General features: G+C 37.2%; 1 protein-coding gene across 1 annotated transcript; it reads left to right on the top strand.

Moving 5' to 3' along the window:
- Positions 1 to 4,842: 4,842 nt before the first annotated feature.
- Positions 4,843 to 5,990, top strand: LOC149842009 (uncharacterized). Its single transcript, XM_090001244.1, has 2 exons — positions 4,843 to 5,668; positions 5,837 to 5,990. Exon 1 carries the CDS (start codon positions 4,863 to 4,865, stop codon positions 5,661 to 5,663), a length of 801 nt encoding a protein of 266 aa, XP_089857370.1. The 5' UTR covers positions 4,843 to 4,862; the 3' UTR covers positions 5,664 to 5,668; positions 5,837 to 5,990.
- The last annotated feature ends 10,479 nt before the right edge of the window (positions 5,991 to 16,469 follow it).

Below are 16,469 nucleotides of genomic sequence, written 5' to 3'. Positions count from 1 at the left end.
CACTCTATCCTCAATCCTTCTTTAGGAATGATAATGGATCGAGAGAAAATGGGGCCTCGTCCCGCCTTGTTCCGTTTAAATCGGAGATGGAGGACATGAATGGAAGATGAAGGCAGAAATGGAGGTTAAAATCAAAACCCGTGCAGGAATAAAGGAGGGATGGAGGGTAGAATTCTGAGATGGGGCGGGGGTGGAGACCTTGTTCCCCGCCCCTCCACTGCCATCCTTACTTCGGGGCATACTAATTTACTGATGAAGAAATGAAAATATTTCCTTGTCAATTTCTGGCAATGTCGTTCTTATACAAAACTATACATCTCTCTCTCTCTAAAAACAACTTTAATTTGCAATTACAGGAGAGGAGAATGATGGAAAAGAAGTCATGACAGGTGCTTTCTATATGGTTATAGAGGGAGGTAATCCTAAAAACCTCTTTTACCACTTTTATTAAATAAAAAACATTGCAACTAGCAACATGATGTGATAGAACTTGCCCCCTTTCAGTTGGAAGCAGATTAGGTCATGCTGAACACGAGCGTTTTTTGCACATGCCGACATCTTGGCCATCCGATTTGCATTTTAAAAAGCTCAAAAGTCGACAAAACCACGTGGACGGCCACGATGTCGGCACGAGCAAAAAATGCTCATGTTCAGCATCACCTGATCTGCTTCAGTCAGTTCCTTCCCTTTTTCAAAAGTTGATGTTCTATATACAAATTGACATGTAGACTCGTAGAGAGGGTTGAGGGGAGGAGGGTGCGGATCATGTGCAAACTTTTAGTTTGCTGCTGCACTGACTGCCCTCCATCTGCTGTTGAGTCCCACGGCTGACAGGCTCTATCTCCAAGATGAAGGCTAGTCAAGTGCGGTGGAACAATAAAAGATGGGTAATGTGTTTGCACCTGATCCGCCAGGCGCAATGTGATTGCAGGCTTTTGGTGTGCTGTTGCACCTGATTACTGGTGATCACACCAAAAACATGCAAGTAGGGGTGGGCATCCCGTCGGCCCAATCGATGGCCCGGTTCTTAACGGGCTCAGGTTTAAAGAGAAGCCCATGGCCTGGCCTCATTGGCCCAACGGGCCAATGTGAAGCCCGGCCTAGCCCAATCTTAAAATGCATAAATGCTTGACCGGAATTATGAGTTAATGAAAGAATTGCAAGTTCTCATGCAACTAATTCTTAATTAGTTTCATTAATTATGCAAATAGTAATAATTAACAAATAATAAGTTTCCATACAACTAATTAGGTAAATAATAATAGTTATCCAAGTTACTATGCAATAGTTAATTTAAAAAATATATATATTATTAAAAAAATTAATAAAAAAACTTATATAGGCCCATCAAGCTAACCCGAGCCGAGCCCACATACATAACGACCCAGGTTTTGGCCTTGTACCTAATGGGCTTGGACCTAAAATCATGGGCCAAACCCAACCCATGGCAGGCCGGGTCGGCTTGGCCCATGGGGCTGCTGGCCGGTAGCCCATGGCTACATGGGCTCACATTTCACTTGATCTGCCCTAGTTGGAGAGAGAGAGATGGCATGTAGTTGTGTTCTATTAGAGGCCTGATCAGGTGATAAACACAATTTTTTTGTGTTTTAAAATCACCAGTCTATGACCTTCATCACCAAAGCAGGTTATATGTTCCCCCCCTGAACAAGGCAGTTAGTTACATCTCATGTTCGGGGGTCCCAAAGAGCACCACGTATGTAAGCATGTGCGTCTCGTATCCCCATGTTTGTCAGCATTAATTAGCATTGGAGTTTGATGCGATTGCAAAGACTTAAGTACCCTCTCCTCCATTGGTGCAAAAAAAATGACGATTCTTGAAAAGGAGTGGTTGTAAAGACTTAAGTGCCTCGAAGATGATTATTTAAGACCCAGTCTCTGCACTGCAGGATTATCTGAGAAAGAAATCTCCCCTGGAGGAGGCCATGAACATCAACCCTCTCACTCTCTCTCTCTCCCTTCTCTTTCTGCTTCTATGCACATCCAACAGAAGATCTTATATTGTTCCATCAAGCACCGACTGACCTGCACATTCACTGTTGTGGAGCCTGATTCAGAGTTTTTACCCTTACAGAAGGAGGGTTTGGGGGCTCCTCCCAACGTGGGTAGCATCATTCAACTAAATGAGTTGTAGATCCTGATTCAGAGTTTTTACCCTTACAGGAGGAGGGTTTGAGGGCTCCTCCCAGCGTGGGTAGCATCATTCAACTTGATTCGTTGTGGAGCCTGATTCAGAGTTTTTGCCCTTACAGGAGAGGGGTCTGGGGGCTCCTCCCAAAGTGAGTAGCATCATTCAACTTGAAGAGTTGTGGAGTCTGATTCAGAGTTTTTGCCCTTATAGGAGGAGGGTTTAGGGGCTCCTCCCAGCGTGGATAGCATCATTCAATTTGATTCATTGTGGAGCTTGATTTAGAGTTTTTGCCCTTATAGAAGGAGGGTTTGGGGACTCCTCCCAGCGTGTATAGCATCGTTCAACTTGATTCATTGTGGAGCTTGATTTAGAGTTTTTGCCCTTATAGGAGGAGGGTTTGGGGGCTCCTCCCAGCGTGAGTAGCATCGTTTAACTTGATTTGTTGTAGAGCCTGATTTAGAGTTTTTGCCCTTACAAGAGGGGGGTCTGGGGGCTCCCCCCGGCATGGGTCCCGGGTGTCGTGGTCAAAAAATGCACAGGGTATCGTGGTGAGAAAGACATATTTTTGTGCCCCAAAGATGATTATTTAAGACCCAGTCTCTGCACTGCAGGATTATCTGAGAAAGAAATCTCCTCTGGAGGAGGCCATAAACATCAACCCTCTCACTCTCTCTCTCTCTCTCTCTTCTCTTTCTGCTTCTATGCACATCCAACAGAAGATCTTACATTGCTTCATCAAGCACCGGCTGACCTGCACATTGACTGTTGTGGAGTCTGATTGGAAGAAATCAATGGAAAATCCAACAAGGAGCATGCCAGAATCAAGATGTGGATGTCAAGCGAGAATGGTGTTGTGCAACTCAAACAACACAAAATAATAGGAGTCTGGTTTTTAGTTAAAATGAGGAATGAAATGACAATAGAAATCGCTGAAAATTTACAGAAATAAACTAGACTCAATAACGAAGACACCACTTTTTACGGATTTGGAATATGACCTCCGGTTAGGGAGATATGGCTCTGACAAGTTTATCCTAATTCGGGTAGCGATTTACAACGATTTGCTTACTGAATAAACTACAAATCGCTATAGTGATTTGCGGAAGACACTACAAATCGCTATAGCGATTTGCGATTTGTTATAGCGATTTGCGATTTGTAGTGTCTTCCGCAAATCACTATAGCGTTTCGTTGGAGACCCGAAAATACTACAAATTGTTGTAGGAAAGCCCGATAACACTACAAATCGTTGTTGGAAGGCCCAAAAAAAATTGGTTCGGAGGGCGCTGCCCCCCGAGCTCCCCGCTCGCTGACCGCGCAGCGGGATCCGCGCCGGGGGGGGGGGAGCCCCCAGACCCCCCTCCTGTAAGGGCAAAAACTCTAAATCAGGCACAGAAGCAGAGAGAAGGGAGAGTGAGTGAGAGGGTTGATGTTCATGGCTTTCTCTAGGGGGAACTCTTTACCTCCCTTGATTTCTTCTCTAGAGAGAGAGAGGGTTTTACGGAGAAGGAAGAAGAAGAAGATGGCGATTGAGCAATGTAGGATCGTCTGTTGGATGTGCACAGAAGTAGAGAAAGAAGAGAGAGACAGTGAGAGGGTTGATGTTCATGGCCTTCTCTAGGGAGAACTCTTTGCCTCCCTTGATTTCTTTTCTAGAGAGAGAGAGAGAGAGAGAGTTTTACAGTGTTTTACGAAGAAAGAAGAAGAAGACTTTGAAGAGTCAACATCATCCTCGACTTTCTGTATGGAGGACATGTTTGTCCTTTTTTTGAACTGTTTGTTTTTTCTTTTTTGAATGAAGGGTATTTTTATCATTTTCTCAAACCATCACTTTATGAGAAGAATAGCAAGAAAGGGTACTTAAGTCTTTGCAACAACACCAGAGTCTGATGCAAAGTTATGTCAACATACACGGGAATACGAGCCCCATGTGCTTGTATACGTGGTGCTCATTCAAAGCCCTGAACACAGACGTTGGATTCAGTGAATCATCGGGGGCGAACATACACCACCCTCTCCTTCATCAATGTCATCCTTTTCACAAAAAGTGGGGCCCATGAAGAGGGATGATGTCATGCTTATGCAAAGATCAAGACTATGGATGGTGGTGATTTCAAAACACAAACATTCTTTGTTTTGACATATCACTGACCACGTTCTATTATGCATAAACAAACACATCCGACAAGTTGCAATAAAATTTTTTTATACGAAGCCTACAATTTAATGGGTTCGAGGAGCTGAATTTCGTTAGGACACCAAGCCCATACCAAGATGGGCCAATTTGTTGATGCTTGGCCAGTTTGATTATCGACAACCATTGCACTCAGTAGACAGAATTAGGTCATGTAGAATCAGAAAGCAAGGTGTGGAGCTTTTTGGTCATGTAGAATAATAAAGCAAATGAAAAGGACTTAAAAAATCAAACACAGATTGAAAAATGTAGTGTAATTTTTAAGATTCATGCATGCCTAACAAAAAACAGGAACATGGTTACTTTGCTTTCACATTGTGTCATGTGCCAACTAGCATGAATGGCTTCTCCACATCTTGCATTGCCTTGAGGATTGGGGTTCACGTGCACCTGTTTAGGGTTTCCTCTCTCTCTTCTCTCTCTCTCTCTATAAAGACAAACCTCACTCCTCTCTCACCACTCAAACTTAGCTCCCCTCTCCCCTTCCTGTTTGGTCCTCTCCAAATAGTGAGAAGAGCCATGGCTACTCCTCATCCCCCCAAGCTCTATGCCCTCTTCCTCATCCTCATCATCTTCATCTCCACAACCCCACCAATCTTGGCTTGTGGGTACTGCTCACCTCCAAAGCCAGGCCACAAGAGGCCACCCAAAAGAGGAGTCACTGTCCCACCTGTGATCGTTAAACCACCTATAACACTCCCTCCGGTGATCGTAAAACCTCCAATCACAGTCCCTCCAGTGATCGTAAAGCCGCCGATCACTCTCCCTCCGATCGTGAAGCCCCCGATCACCCTCCCTCCCATCGTAAAGCCACCGATCACTCTCCCTCCGATCGTGAATCCACCGATCACCCTCCCTCCGATCGTAAATCCACCGATCACTCTCCCTCCGATCACCCTCCCTCCGATCGTAAAGCCACCGATCACCCTCCCTCCGATCGTAAAGCCGCCGATTACCCTTCCTCCTGTGGTCACACCTCCAATACTTAACCCACCAGTTTACACTCCTCCCGTGGTGACACCCCCATCAGTTCCCTTCCCTTCACCTCCAAAGAAACCAGCTACTTGCCCTATTGACGCACTCAAGCTGGGTGGTTGCGTTAATCTCTTGGGTGGTCTGGTGCACATTGGCCTTGGTGACCCAGTGGCTAACGAATGCTGTCCTATTCTTGCCGGGCTTGTGGAACTTGAAGCTGCTGTTTGCCTTTGCACCACCATCAAACTTAAGCTGCTTAACATCAATGTCATCCTCCCTATTGCACTCAAGCTCCTTGTCACCTGTGGCAAGAACCCTCCCCCTGGTTTCACTTGCCCTACTTAACCAAAGTAAGTATGGATCTGCTTTGGTGACTTGTTTTGTGTTACTACTTCCTAGTACATGCAGTGTAGTTAGCACAGTAATCTTCATCACTGTCATTTTTTTCTCTTGAAATGATAGTGTTATTCATGTTTTGTTGCTCAGCATATGGATTGATATATGAATTGTGGGTGCAGGTAAATGAGTAGTGGGTGGGATATGTGTATGAAGATGGATGGATTAGACATGAAAGGATGTCTAGTGGGTGGTCTTGGTTGTTTTTTTATTCTGTGTACAAGATTTGTTTCTGCATGGCATTGGTGCTAAGTGTAGTGTCTTAACCTTTGAGTTGCGTTCTCTCTTTTACATTATTGGATGTCTTTGTGTTGAAAATAATCGTGCCTCTCTCTCTCTCTCTCTCTCTCTCTCTCTCTCTCTCTCTCTCTCTCTCTATATATATATATATATATATATATATATATATATATATATATATATATATATATATATATATATATGCGCGGGTCTTTACGGTTGAGTAAGTTGCAAAGTGCAGCATACAATAAATGGTTAAAGAGTTTGGCGTGCAAGCCTGCAAGAAAATGATCTTAGTACACAAACGTGTTCCCTGAAATGGCTTACAAATTTTGCTCTAAGTCCAAATTCACAAAATTTCTACTGGAAAAAAAATTTATGCGAACTTCTTTCCAAGTATTCAAATATGCCAATATGTAATTTTTTTCTTAAATATGTGATTTTTCTTTCAAATATGGGTATTTCTTATCAAACATGAGAATATATGAATTTTCTCTCAAATATGAAAAAATATGTGAATTTTTTTTTCAAATATGGAATTTTCTTTTCAAATATGAAAATATATGAATTTTCCTTAAAATATGAAGAAATATGTGATTTTTCTTCTAAAGGCTTTAGCAACTTTTTTATGAGCATTGCTGAAAGATTTAGCATGCTTTATAAGTGCCGTTAAAAGTATTTTATCTTTAGCGATACTTTTGCAAATACCAGGCAAAAAAAACCTTTGTCTGGCTGACATTCACATATAAATAATAACATTAGTAACCATGAGTTGAAAAGGTCCCCAAAATGTGGGAACTCTTTTTACTAAAATTGCATAAGGGGGTATAAGTAGAAGGACTTTCACAAACGTGCGAAGACATTCGTAAATGTGAGAGTATTTAGTTTAAATAATGTGCACACATTTTGAGAACCTTCGCAATTCATGGTTGTGAATGTCTCCAAAATATACGAGCCTCTTTTTAATAAAATCGCATAAGGAGCACAAGTAAGAGGACATTCGTAAATGTGTAGAAAAAAAATTAGCTTGTAGAAAAGGTAAAAAAGTTTTTTTATAGCCACAAATTTGCAAAATTTGAGCAAATTTTAAAATTTATAGGACATTTCGAGAAACGCAACATTTTGTTGAATAATACAGTAATTTTTTGTATAGTTAAATGCTTTGAAGAAATGTATTTTTTTCCATACGGTGCCTGCTCAATCTCTGCTCATAGGTTTGAATTCCAAATCCTAATAGTTCAACAGTTGAATTAATGCATTTTTTTTCTGCATACAAGTTAACTCTAGCTCAGCTTGTTTAGCTCGGACTTGTCATAAGCTCGATCTCTTCTGGGTTCGCCGCAAGCATAGCCAATTTGTTAGACTCTTTTACCAGCTGGATACGTTCATTAAGAATGCAGTTACGGGTCAAAAAAACAAGTTTAACTTGGTTTTAGGCAAAACTCGGCCCAGTCATGCATATATACATATATAATTACATATATTATATAAAATATAATATATATTACATATAAAAATATGATTATATATGTATTAATAAATTTATACATTAAATATATTATAAAAATATCATTTAATATATATTTTATATAATATATTAATAAAATACTATAAAATATAAATAATATATACATATAAAATTAACATAACCCGACCGAGTCACCAAGTTAACCCAGCGGAGTCACGAGTTACTCAAGGACGAGCAGAAGTTTTAAAATCGTGATTCTAGGTTTTGAACCTGCAACGTCCCACCACGAGGAGACGTATCATGCAGCTCCCACCAACCACGCGGGGCCCCTGTTGGTAAAAACTCTTTACCATCAATCGTGATTTTATGAATAACAGTCAGGATGTCTATCGGAAGTCATTTCTCACTTTAACCTGGAACTGACTATTGAAGATCGTGAAAAATAAGGAAAAGACAACAAAATGATAACAGAAAAAATTAGGAACGAAATAGAAAGGGAGAAAAACCCGAATCAGGCATGAACCCGACCCGACAAATTATTGGGTCGGGTCGGGTCGGGCCAGCCCGCTGGCCTACTTGAAATTAAAACTTCATTCAAAATCGGGTCAGGCACGCAGACCAGCTCGTGGCCCGATTCTTTTATAAAGTAACGTTTAAGATTTTTTTTCCCCATCAAATGTAACTCTTAAGTTGGAAAGCACAGTTTGAAATCATAGTTTCTTAAACTCTAACCTAATCTTCATCATTTCAACGTTAATTAATAATTAGGATAAATGTAGGGAAAGTTGGTAACTTGGTAAGTTGATTATCCTTTAAAATAATCTTCATCATTTCAACGTTAATTTGTATAAACTTAGAGAAAGCGGCAACTTGGTAAGTTGAATGCTCTCTCTCTCTCTCAATGAGCCACTAAGGCTGGTCTCCTGACAAAGATTCATAACTTATAACGGGAAATCCATTTTAAGTTCAATGAAAATCTAAAGAGAACAAAACATAAAGTGTTTGGATCCCATTTATTTTGTGATTTTTAAATAATGTTTTAAAAAATTCATGCAATCAATGAATAAACCTGACCCGACCCGACCCGTTCTACGGGTCCAACAGGTGAGCCATGGGCTAGGAATCTGACCAAAACTGGGCCTCAATCCTGCCCGATTAGTCAAGTCAAAAGTCCAACCCATTGTCCACCCCTAATCATAACATGGACAAAAGCCATCAAACTCACATTGAAAGACTTGCTTGTGCTTGCATGTGATATTTTAGAAGGGTGTCTGTCTTAGAAGGAGGCACTAGAGCAGCTAGATCAAGCTTAACTTGTTTAAACCTGACTTGGACTCATGCGAGTAAGTAGTGGGCCGAGCTTGATCAGGCATTTAAGCTTGATTAGGTTTGTTTAGCCCGATTAATCTCGTCTAATTGTATCGTACAACGACTAATTTCTGGATATGTATTATTTTGGTTGACTTGTAATCATAAATCCCACTTTTAGCTAAGTGGGTAATGTGTATACTATGTATGAGTGAGCTCTTCGGTTCAAATCTTGCACTCTATGCAATAGATTTTTTTAAATGTTAGTTAATGTGGCTCGGGCTGATTCGAGCTAGGTTTGAGCTGAGTTTGTACACAACCTTTCAAGCTTGACTCAATTTGAGCTGAGCTTTTTTAGCTTGAGCTTGACTCGATCCTGATTCGTATGTACCACTAGGGGCAAACCCGCACCATCTGCTAGTATTGTAACACAATAGAAAAAGTTAAAGAAGAAAAATTGCAAAGTGGGTGATACTTCTAAATATGAAGTACATAGTATGCTTGACACATGGGTAGAGAGGGAGCATGCTATGTAGCCAAAAACCTAGGTGTTAGACATTTTTCACAAAAAATACATTAGTAGGTTGAAACCCAAAAAAAGTGCGCTCAACCTCACAGCAGTTAAAACTTTCAATGTGCTAATACTTTCATTGTGGCCTAAATTTAAGGCTAAATCTGCAAAAAAGGTTGATGAGTATGTAGCCACAAACATGTCTCTCACCCCAAAAGCTTTTGAGGAGAGGAAAGGGAGCTTAGTAGTAAAGAAGTTTGAGCTATCAACTCACTATAAGGTTGTTGCTAACTTTAATGTCTAGCTAGACAAAGCTGAAGCAGTGGCCAGATGGAGAGGGAGAGTTTAAAGAACAGATGAAAAGGATCAACTACAAGGGTGGAGGAAGTACCTCAGTAAGTGGAGAATAGAGAAGTTAGAGATGTTAAGGTGGATATTGATATTGAGGGTCCTTAGGAAGTGGAGGAGATTGAGGATCCTTTGGCTAGATCAGATAAGGATTCGTATGAGTTTGACGTTGATGTCTTGGTAGATCAGTCTTTGGAGGACAAAGTGCATGCTCCGAGAAAGAGTTCACAACAGAAAACAAGGTCTCGTTCTCGTGGACAAGTACTTTATTTATTTGTTATTTTGTATATATATGTTTATAAGATATTTACAATCATTGTCAATTTTATATTCAATCATTAATTAAATTGTCATATATATGTGTGTGTGAAGCATATTTTTAGGATAACTAGTTTGATTCTTTCAGTTTAATATTTAAAATGCTATATATATGTATGTGTGCAAAGCATGTTTGTAAGATAACTATGTTGAGTATTGCAATTCATTGATTAATTATGATTGTAGGATCCATAATGATAAGATTCAGAAGATCAAACAAGTTGCACGTACCAGTTATATTGGTTTCAAGCACACAAATGATTTCTAAAAATAATGAAAGAAGAGAAGAACTAGATGAATCAGATGCATTTTTGAAAATTCTTGAAGATCACACCATAGAACATTAGTCATAATATCTTAGAGGCCGTTGTATTGTTCTGAAATCTGACAACTAACACATTCTAGTTCTAAGATTTTGAGATGACTCACGTTGAAGGACATGACATGAATTAATGAATTTAAGTGTCATGGGAAGCTAATGAGTGCACATCATTTGAGAGATTTCAAGCACACTTTAGGTGTTTATCTACAAGTGAATGCATATGTATTTGAAGGTGAAAGGCTCATGTTATCATGATTGAGGAAGCCATATGATGCTAGCAGGGCATAAAAAATGAAGAAAAAACTACTTCAGAGGAAATGGTGGTCATAGGGTGGAGGAGGTTACAATATTTTTGCTCTACTATTTTGGCACATGCATATTCCTCGACAGCACTAGTGAAAAATTGATTCATGGATCATACATTCAATTATTACAAGACCTGAATTGCGTTGATGAATATGCATTGGGAGCAGCCTCACTTTTACACCTATATGCAAGTTTAAGTAGCATGAGACATGAAAGAAAAAATATTTCTAGAATGTCGACATTATTTATTTCTTTATTATATCTAAACTTTTGATTTATACTCAAACATTAATATTTAATATTGTTGATGTACTATATAGTGTATTAATTCATGTTAATCATTGTATTGATTCTTGCAGGTTTGAATATGAAATGACATATCTATTGAAAACCCTTGAGACGTGATTGTCTCATTGAATTTTCACGTGTTGTAATGTTAAGTCAGTCATACAACGAAGATGAGGAGAATGATCGAAAAGCGTTGGGTTCTCACATGGGAAGAGCCCATTATGTTGCATTATTGTGCAAGCTAACCATGGCAAATGTAAGTAATATTCGAACAATTTCTTATATTTTTATAAATAATGCGATATAAGACTAACAATGAATGAAACTTTATTCTATAGGTAAAGTGGTGCGCCTGCAAAATATGGAAGAGTACAATCGAGATGTGATTGTGCAAGCAAAGGACATTGCGAGGAGAGACATTTGGTTGTACAACATGAATGAAGTTGGGCGCCAAATAGCCAATCAAGTGATCAGGCAATTTGGGTTTGTTCAGCAACCGCCCTTTGACTCTAGCGTAGTTAGCATAATCATTGCTAGCACAATAAAGGATTACCTCACGATGTTTCTCAATGAACTTAAAGACTGGCATGATGATGACGAAGCCATCAACTTGCCATCCATAGTATATGCCTGTGAGAGAGAGGATGTAGTTGCTGACAACCTGCAGTTTGTAAGTAGTCCCTTTACAAAGAGGGTCATTCAAGCGAAGGAGAAACTTGGGGCAAGGAGTCCAAAACACTGAAAGACTACAAGTTAAGCGGATGCATAGTTGGCTCTTGCACTGTCTGAAAACCGCATGTTGAAGGAGCTACTTAAAGCAAATGAGCCAATTTTATGGACTCAAGTTGACCTTATTACTAACAATAATAAGATCATCGAGAAGCTACGAGTGCACCTGGTGCATCCATATCAGTGTCTTCTATTTTTTATTGTTTTATAAACTATTATAATTATGTAATTAATATTTTATAAATAATTATAAATACTATTATAATTTGCTTTGTATTTAAAATTTTAACTTTGAATTGTGAACAAATGTATATAGTTTTGTATTTAAATACCTATAAAAATTTAACTAGTTTGAAAGTATTCCAAATTTGAATTGTATACATCTATGTTAACAACTTAACTTTGAATTGTGAGTGAATGTATATAGTTTTGCATTTGAATACATATAATAGGTGAATTATGTATATGCTGTAAAATTGAATATTAAATATGAATTTTAATGTTGCAAGTGAATTGTGTATTTGCAGTAAATTTGAATGTTACCCGATGTGAATTTGAATTTTATAAGCGAATTTGAATGTTACAGGTGAATTATGTATCTGCTATAAATTTGAATTTTACCATATGTAAATTTGAATATTACAAGTGAATTTGAATGTTAAAAGTAAATTATGCACCTGTTGTAAATTTAAATGTTATTTGATGTAAATGTAAATTTTACAAGTAAATTTGAATGTTACAGGTAAATTGTGTATCTGTTGAATTGTAAGTTGGAATGTTACATGTAACTTTGCTCACTATTACTAAAGTTAATTAACTTTGCACAAGCAAGTATGCAAACAATGACTAATTTTTGTGTGGATATGGAAGTCCGTAAAAAAGTTTTGTAAACAATGACAATATTTGTTGAACATAAGGATATTTATAACTTTTGCAACAAAAAGTATGTGATTTTCTCATAAATATGCAAATTTTGTATTAAATATACATTTTTCTCCTAAAACTGTGAATTTCATCATAAATATGTGATTTTCCTCCTAAATATGCAAATTTTATCCTAAATATGTTATTTTTTATATTTTGCAATTCCTTGTTACAGAACATTAAACCTAGAATAAAGTTAAAATACAAAATTTACAGAACTTTCGCTTGTTTAAAAAATATATAGAACTTACAAAATATAAATTATAAAACATTGAATATTTAAAGAATATCAAAATTTTAAACTCATAATTTATGGAACAATTCTATCAAATTTGCATTCAGTATTTGACAATTCTGTCAAATTTAGAATATTATTCAACATATACTCTCCATAATTGTTTACAACTCAGCTTCTAATATCTTTATCCGACACTTAATTGAATGATGTTTTCTCATCCTCTATATTTTGTTTGGCCTTTGAACATTTTGTGTTCTATTATGGTCATTTTTTGTTTTTTTTTCTCCTCCTTAGCCTTCTCTTTGACACCTTCCAAAGTCGTTTTCTCCCTTATACTTTTATAGAATTTGATCATACACTTTATATAGTCGGTTACATCATTCTGAAAAAAAGGTTATCAGAAAATAACTAATTATATCTTACCTAAAAACACAACAAAGCATGATATATAAACACGTACCTACATGAAGTTTAATTTTATATTTTTGTCAAAGTAGTGTATATATAGTAGAATAAATATATCATAATCATACTTGTAACAATCATATACTAAGTCAAGAATAAGTACATGCATAAATTAAGTTAACAAACATATGCAAAGTAATTACATGTTTTCTTGTTGTTTAATACAATTTATGAGACAAGTTGTTCAATTGATGTAACAATTATAGTCAAACCACTCTAAAAAAATGAACCTGCAACATAATATTAAACCTTACAAATTAGAGAGCAATAAATACATTATTGAATAAGTAATGTAATCATACTATTTCTTTGATATTAACATATGCATTAGTTGTGAAACTCGTAGAATTATATAACCTAAACTTCATCGCATTTGTATCCATTTTGCAAAAAACCCAGCGTTGGTTGCTACAGTTGACAGAAATTAAGATCTGCAATATAAATAAAGTTTAAGGTCATTGTGCACATAAAAACTTTTTTTTATAATTATGCAAAGTTGTCCAACGAATAATTTATCAGATTCAAAGAAAAGATACAATAATTTGTCAATCTCTAAGCATCCATGAGCTCCATCTTGCATTTTATTAGTTTTGATCTTTTGCTGTGAATAATTAATATTTACTAACTAATTTTTATTAGTCAATAGAAAAACAAAACAACATAAACATCACTTTATCTTAGGCTTAAAGAAAATCAGGATAAGGTAAATGGTCATTGGTAGTTCCGCTCCTATTGCCATGTCAATCAGTACATATACATTTTTGAACTACATGATCAACCTTTCTAGACTTCACAAATATCAGCATGAAATAAAATAGAAGGCACAATTCCATCAAGGCTACAACCTACATCACAAAATCCAATCATAGATTCTAGAAATGCATTTTTGAGCAAAAATTTTATGTAGATATTTTCTTTTTTCCTTGGTGCATTGAAAACATATTACATGAAGAAGCATCTAATGTTGAAAAGAAATTGGATGCAATCAATGCATGCCGCCTAATTTTGCATACAATGTTTTATGCCATCGTGGACACTAACAACGTTTTATGCAAAAGCAAGAGGAAAGGATAGTACTGATGTGCCAAATCTAGTAGTTATGATGCATTCAGTGGAAACTGGTGCTATGCTGGTTTCACGGCGAAAGTGTGTGTAAATGCTGCCACCACAATTTCTGCATAAAAGGTGAAAAACAGATCACCCAGGAGATTCAATTAAGTTAAACAAGCAGAAAAAAATATAGAAAGCACCATCAATTGGTAATGATAAGGGAGTATCTACTCAAACCTAATAGAAGCTTTAGATTTTCAAATTTCTTAAACTTTTTTTTTTGTTGTTGATTAGACCCTATAAATATGACCTATAAGCATTATTTAGTAGAAAACAAGTTTTGGATCAAGTGATTATAGCATACATGTATGTTTTTTAAGACCTTTAAAAATCAATGGCTCACAATGTATCAAAATTTAATAACTTAAAAAATCTTATTTTTGTGTCCAAAAAAACATTATCCAAAGCAAGATTCTTATCAAATAAACAATGTTGAGTACATCCATAAGGTTTAATTGAGAAGATACAACCTACAAGAATGATTTCTAGTATGTGGGAGTAGATATTCTCATAGCCCTATATTCTCACATACTAGAAATCATAGTTGTAGATTGTATCTTCTCAATTAAACCTTATGGATGTACTCAACACAATTTATTTTATAGGAATCATGCTTTGAATAATGATTTTGGACATAAATATTAGATTTAAACCTTATGGATTTTTGTGTTCACGATGCTAATGTGCTTCTTCTACAATATTGCTACCCTGCGTAGTGGTGGGCATCCGGCCTGCCCAGGACTGTTTAAAGCTCGGCCCATTGGGTTTAAAGTGTGATGGCTCAGTCCATTTATTAATGAGCTGGGTTTTGGCCTGACTTTTAATGAACTCAGATTTGAAGAGCAGCTCATGATTCGGCCTATTAGCCTAATGAGCCAATGTTCAGCGGATTGGTTCAGGTCGACCCAAACCCATTTATAAGTTATTTTCTAATGAAGTTCATAAATTAATTCTTATAATGCCAAAAGCAATGAATTACATGAAAGATTAATGCACCCAACTAATTATCTTTCTATTTTCTATATAACAAATACAACTAATTAGGTAAATAGTAATAGTTACCAATTTACTATGCAACCAACTACTAAAAAAATTAATTAGGTAACTTAGGTCTATTGAGCTGGCCTGGTAGTCCTAGGGCCGACCCTAGCCCGGCTCATGTATATAACGGGCCAAGTTTTCGCCTCGTAGCTAATGGGCCAGGGCCTAAAACCTTGATCAAAACCCGGCACATTGCCCACCCCTAACCGTGTGTAGTAGGGAACCCCAAGTCCAAGATCCGCTATTATGGTTCACAAATCAAAACCAACCAGGTCACCTATTCAAAAGTGGGATCCTGTCGAAACTTAAGACTCCAGTTACTCTACTTCCAAATCGTAGTTCATCCCATAAGTGGGTCTTGGTTTTATAAATCAGCACACAAACAAGATTATCAGATTTCAGACTCATGCAGCTTGATCTATTTCTGCTTTGGGATGTTTTCGTGATTAGTTCTTACCACATAATTCAGAACACTGGATGACGGTCTCGTTTCAGATTTTCTACATGATATATATATAACTAGTATTGAATTTGATTGGGATATCACCAACATATCCAAAGAATGTAAATGCAAAATTTTTAATTCTATCCTAGGGCTGTCAACAGGTCGGGTACCTGACCCATTAGGGTATACCTGAACCCGCCCAAAGAACAAAATTGTCAGGTTTGGGTTCTGGGTTTCGTTGTGTCACGAAAATGAAATTTCAGACCCGGACTCACATACTTTCACAAAATCATTTTTATTAAAAATGCATATAAAATACTTGGGTTGGGTTGGGTTGGGTACCAGGCAAAAAATCCAGGTCGGGTACCTTGCAGAATCATGACCCAAACCCGACCCAGATGTTATTTGGGTTGAGTTCGGGCCAACCCAAATATTATCCGCATCGTTATTTTTTATGCCCATACCCAAAAGTACGTTTTTAACCTGTTTTTTGTGTCATTTAAATGACCCTTAAAAGGGTTTGCTTTTGTCAAGGAATTTATTAAAAAGTTTATCTTTGTGGCATATTCTATTGAAGGACCCATCTTTTGATTCATATTCCAAAAGAATCACATGTTTTCAGCCAAACTATGAAACAAAGTCCTGACTAATTTCGTGGTTAAGATCCCTTTTTTTAGAAAGAAATGATTAAAAT

The sequence above is a fragment of the Nuphar pumila genome, chromosome 3 (assembly GCF_984573655.1).
Source record: "Nuphar pumila chromosome 3, dmNupPumi1.hap1.1, whole genome shotgun sequence".
Taxonomy (NCBI): Eukaryota; Viridiplantae; Streptophyta; class Magnoliopsida; order Nymphaeales; family Nymphaeaceae; genus Nuphar; species Nuphar pumila.
This window is presented reverse-complemented; position numbering and strand designations above follow the sequence as displayed.

Coding starts and splice junctions, on each gene's coding strand:
- LOC149842009 (XM_090001244.1), top strand. CDS start 4,863: ATGGCTACTCCTCATCCCCCCAAGCTCTATGCCCTCTTCCTCATCCTC.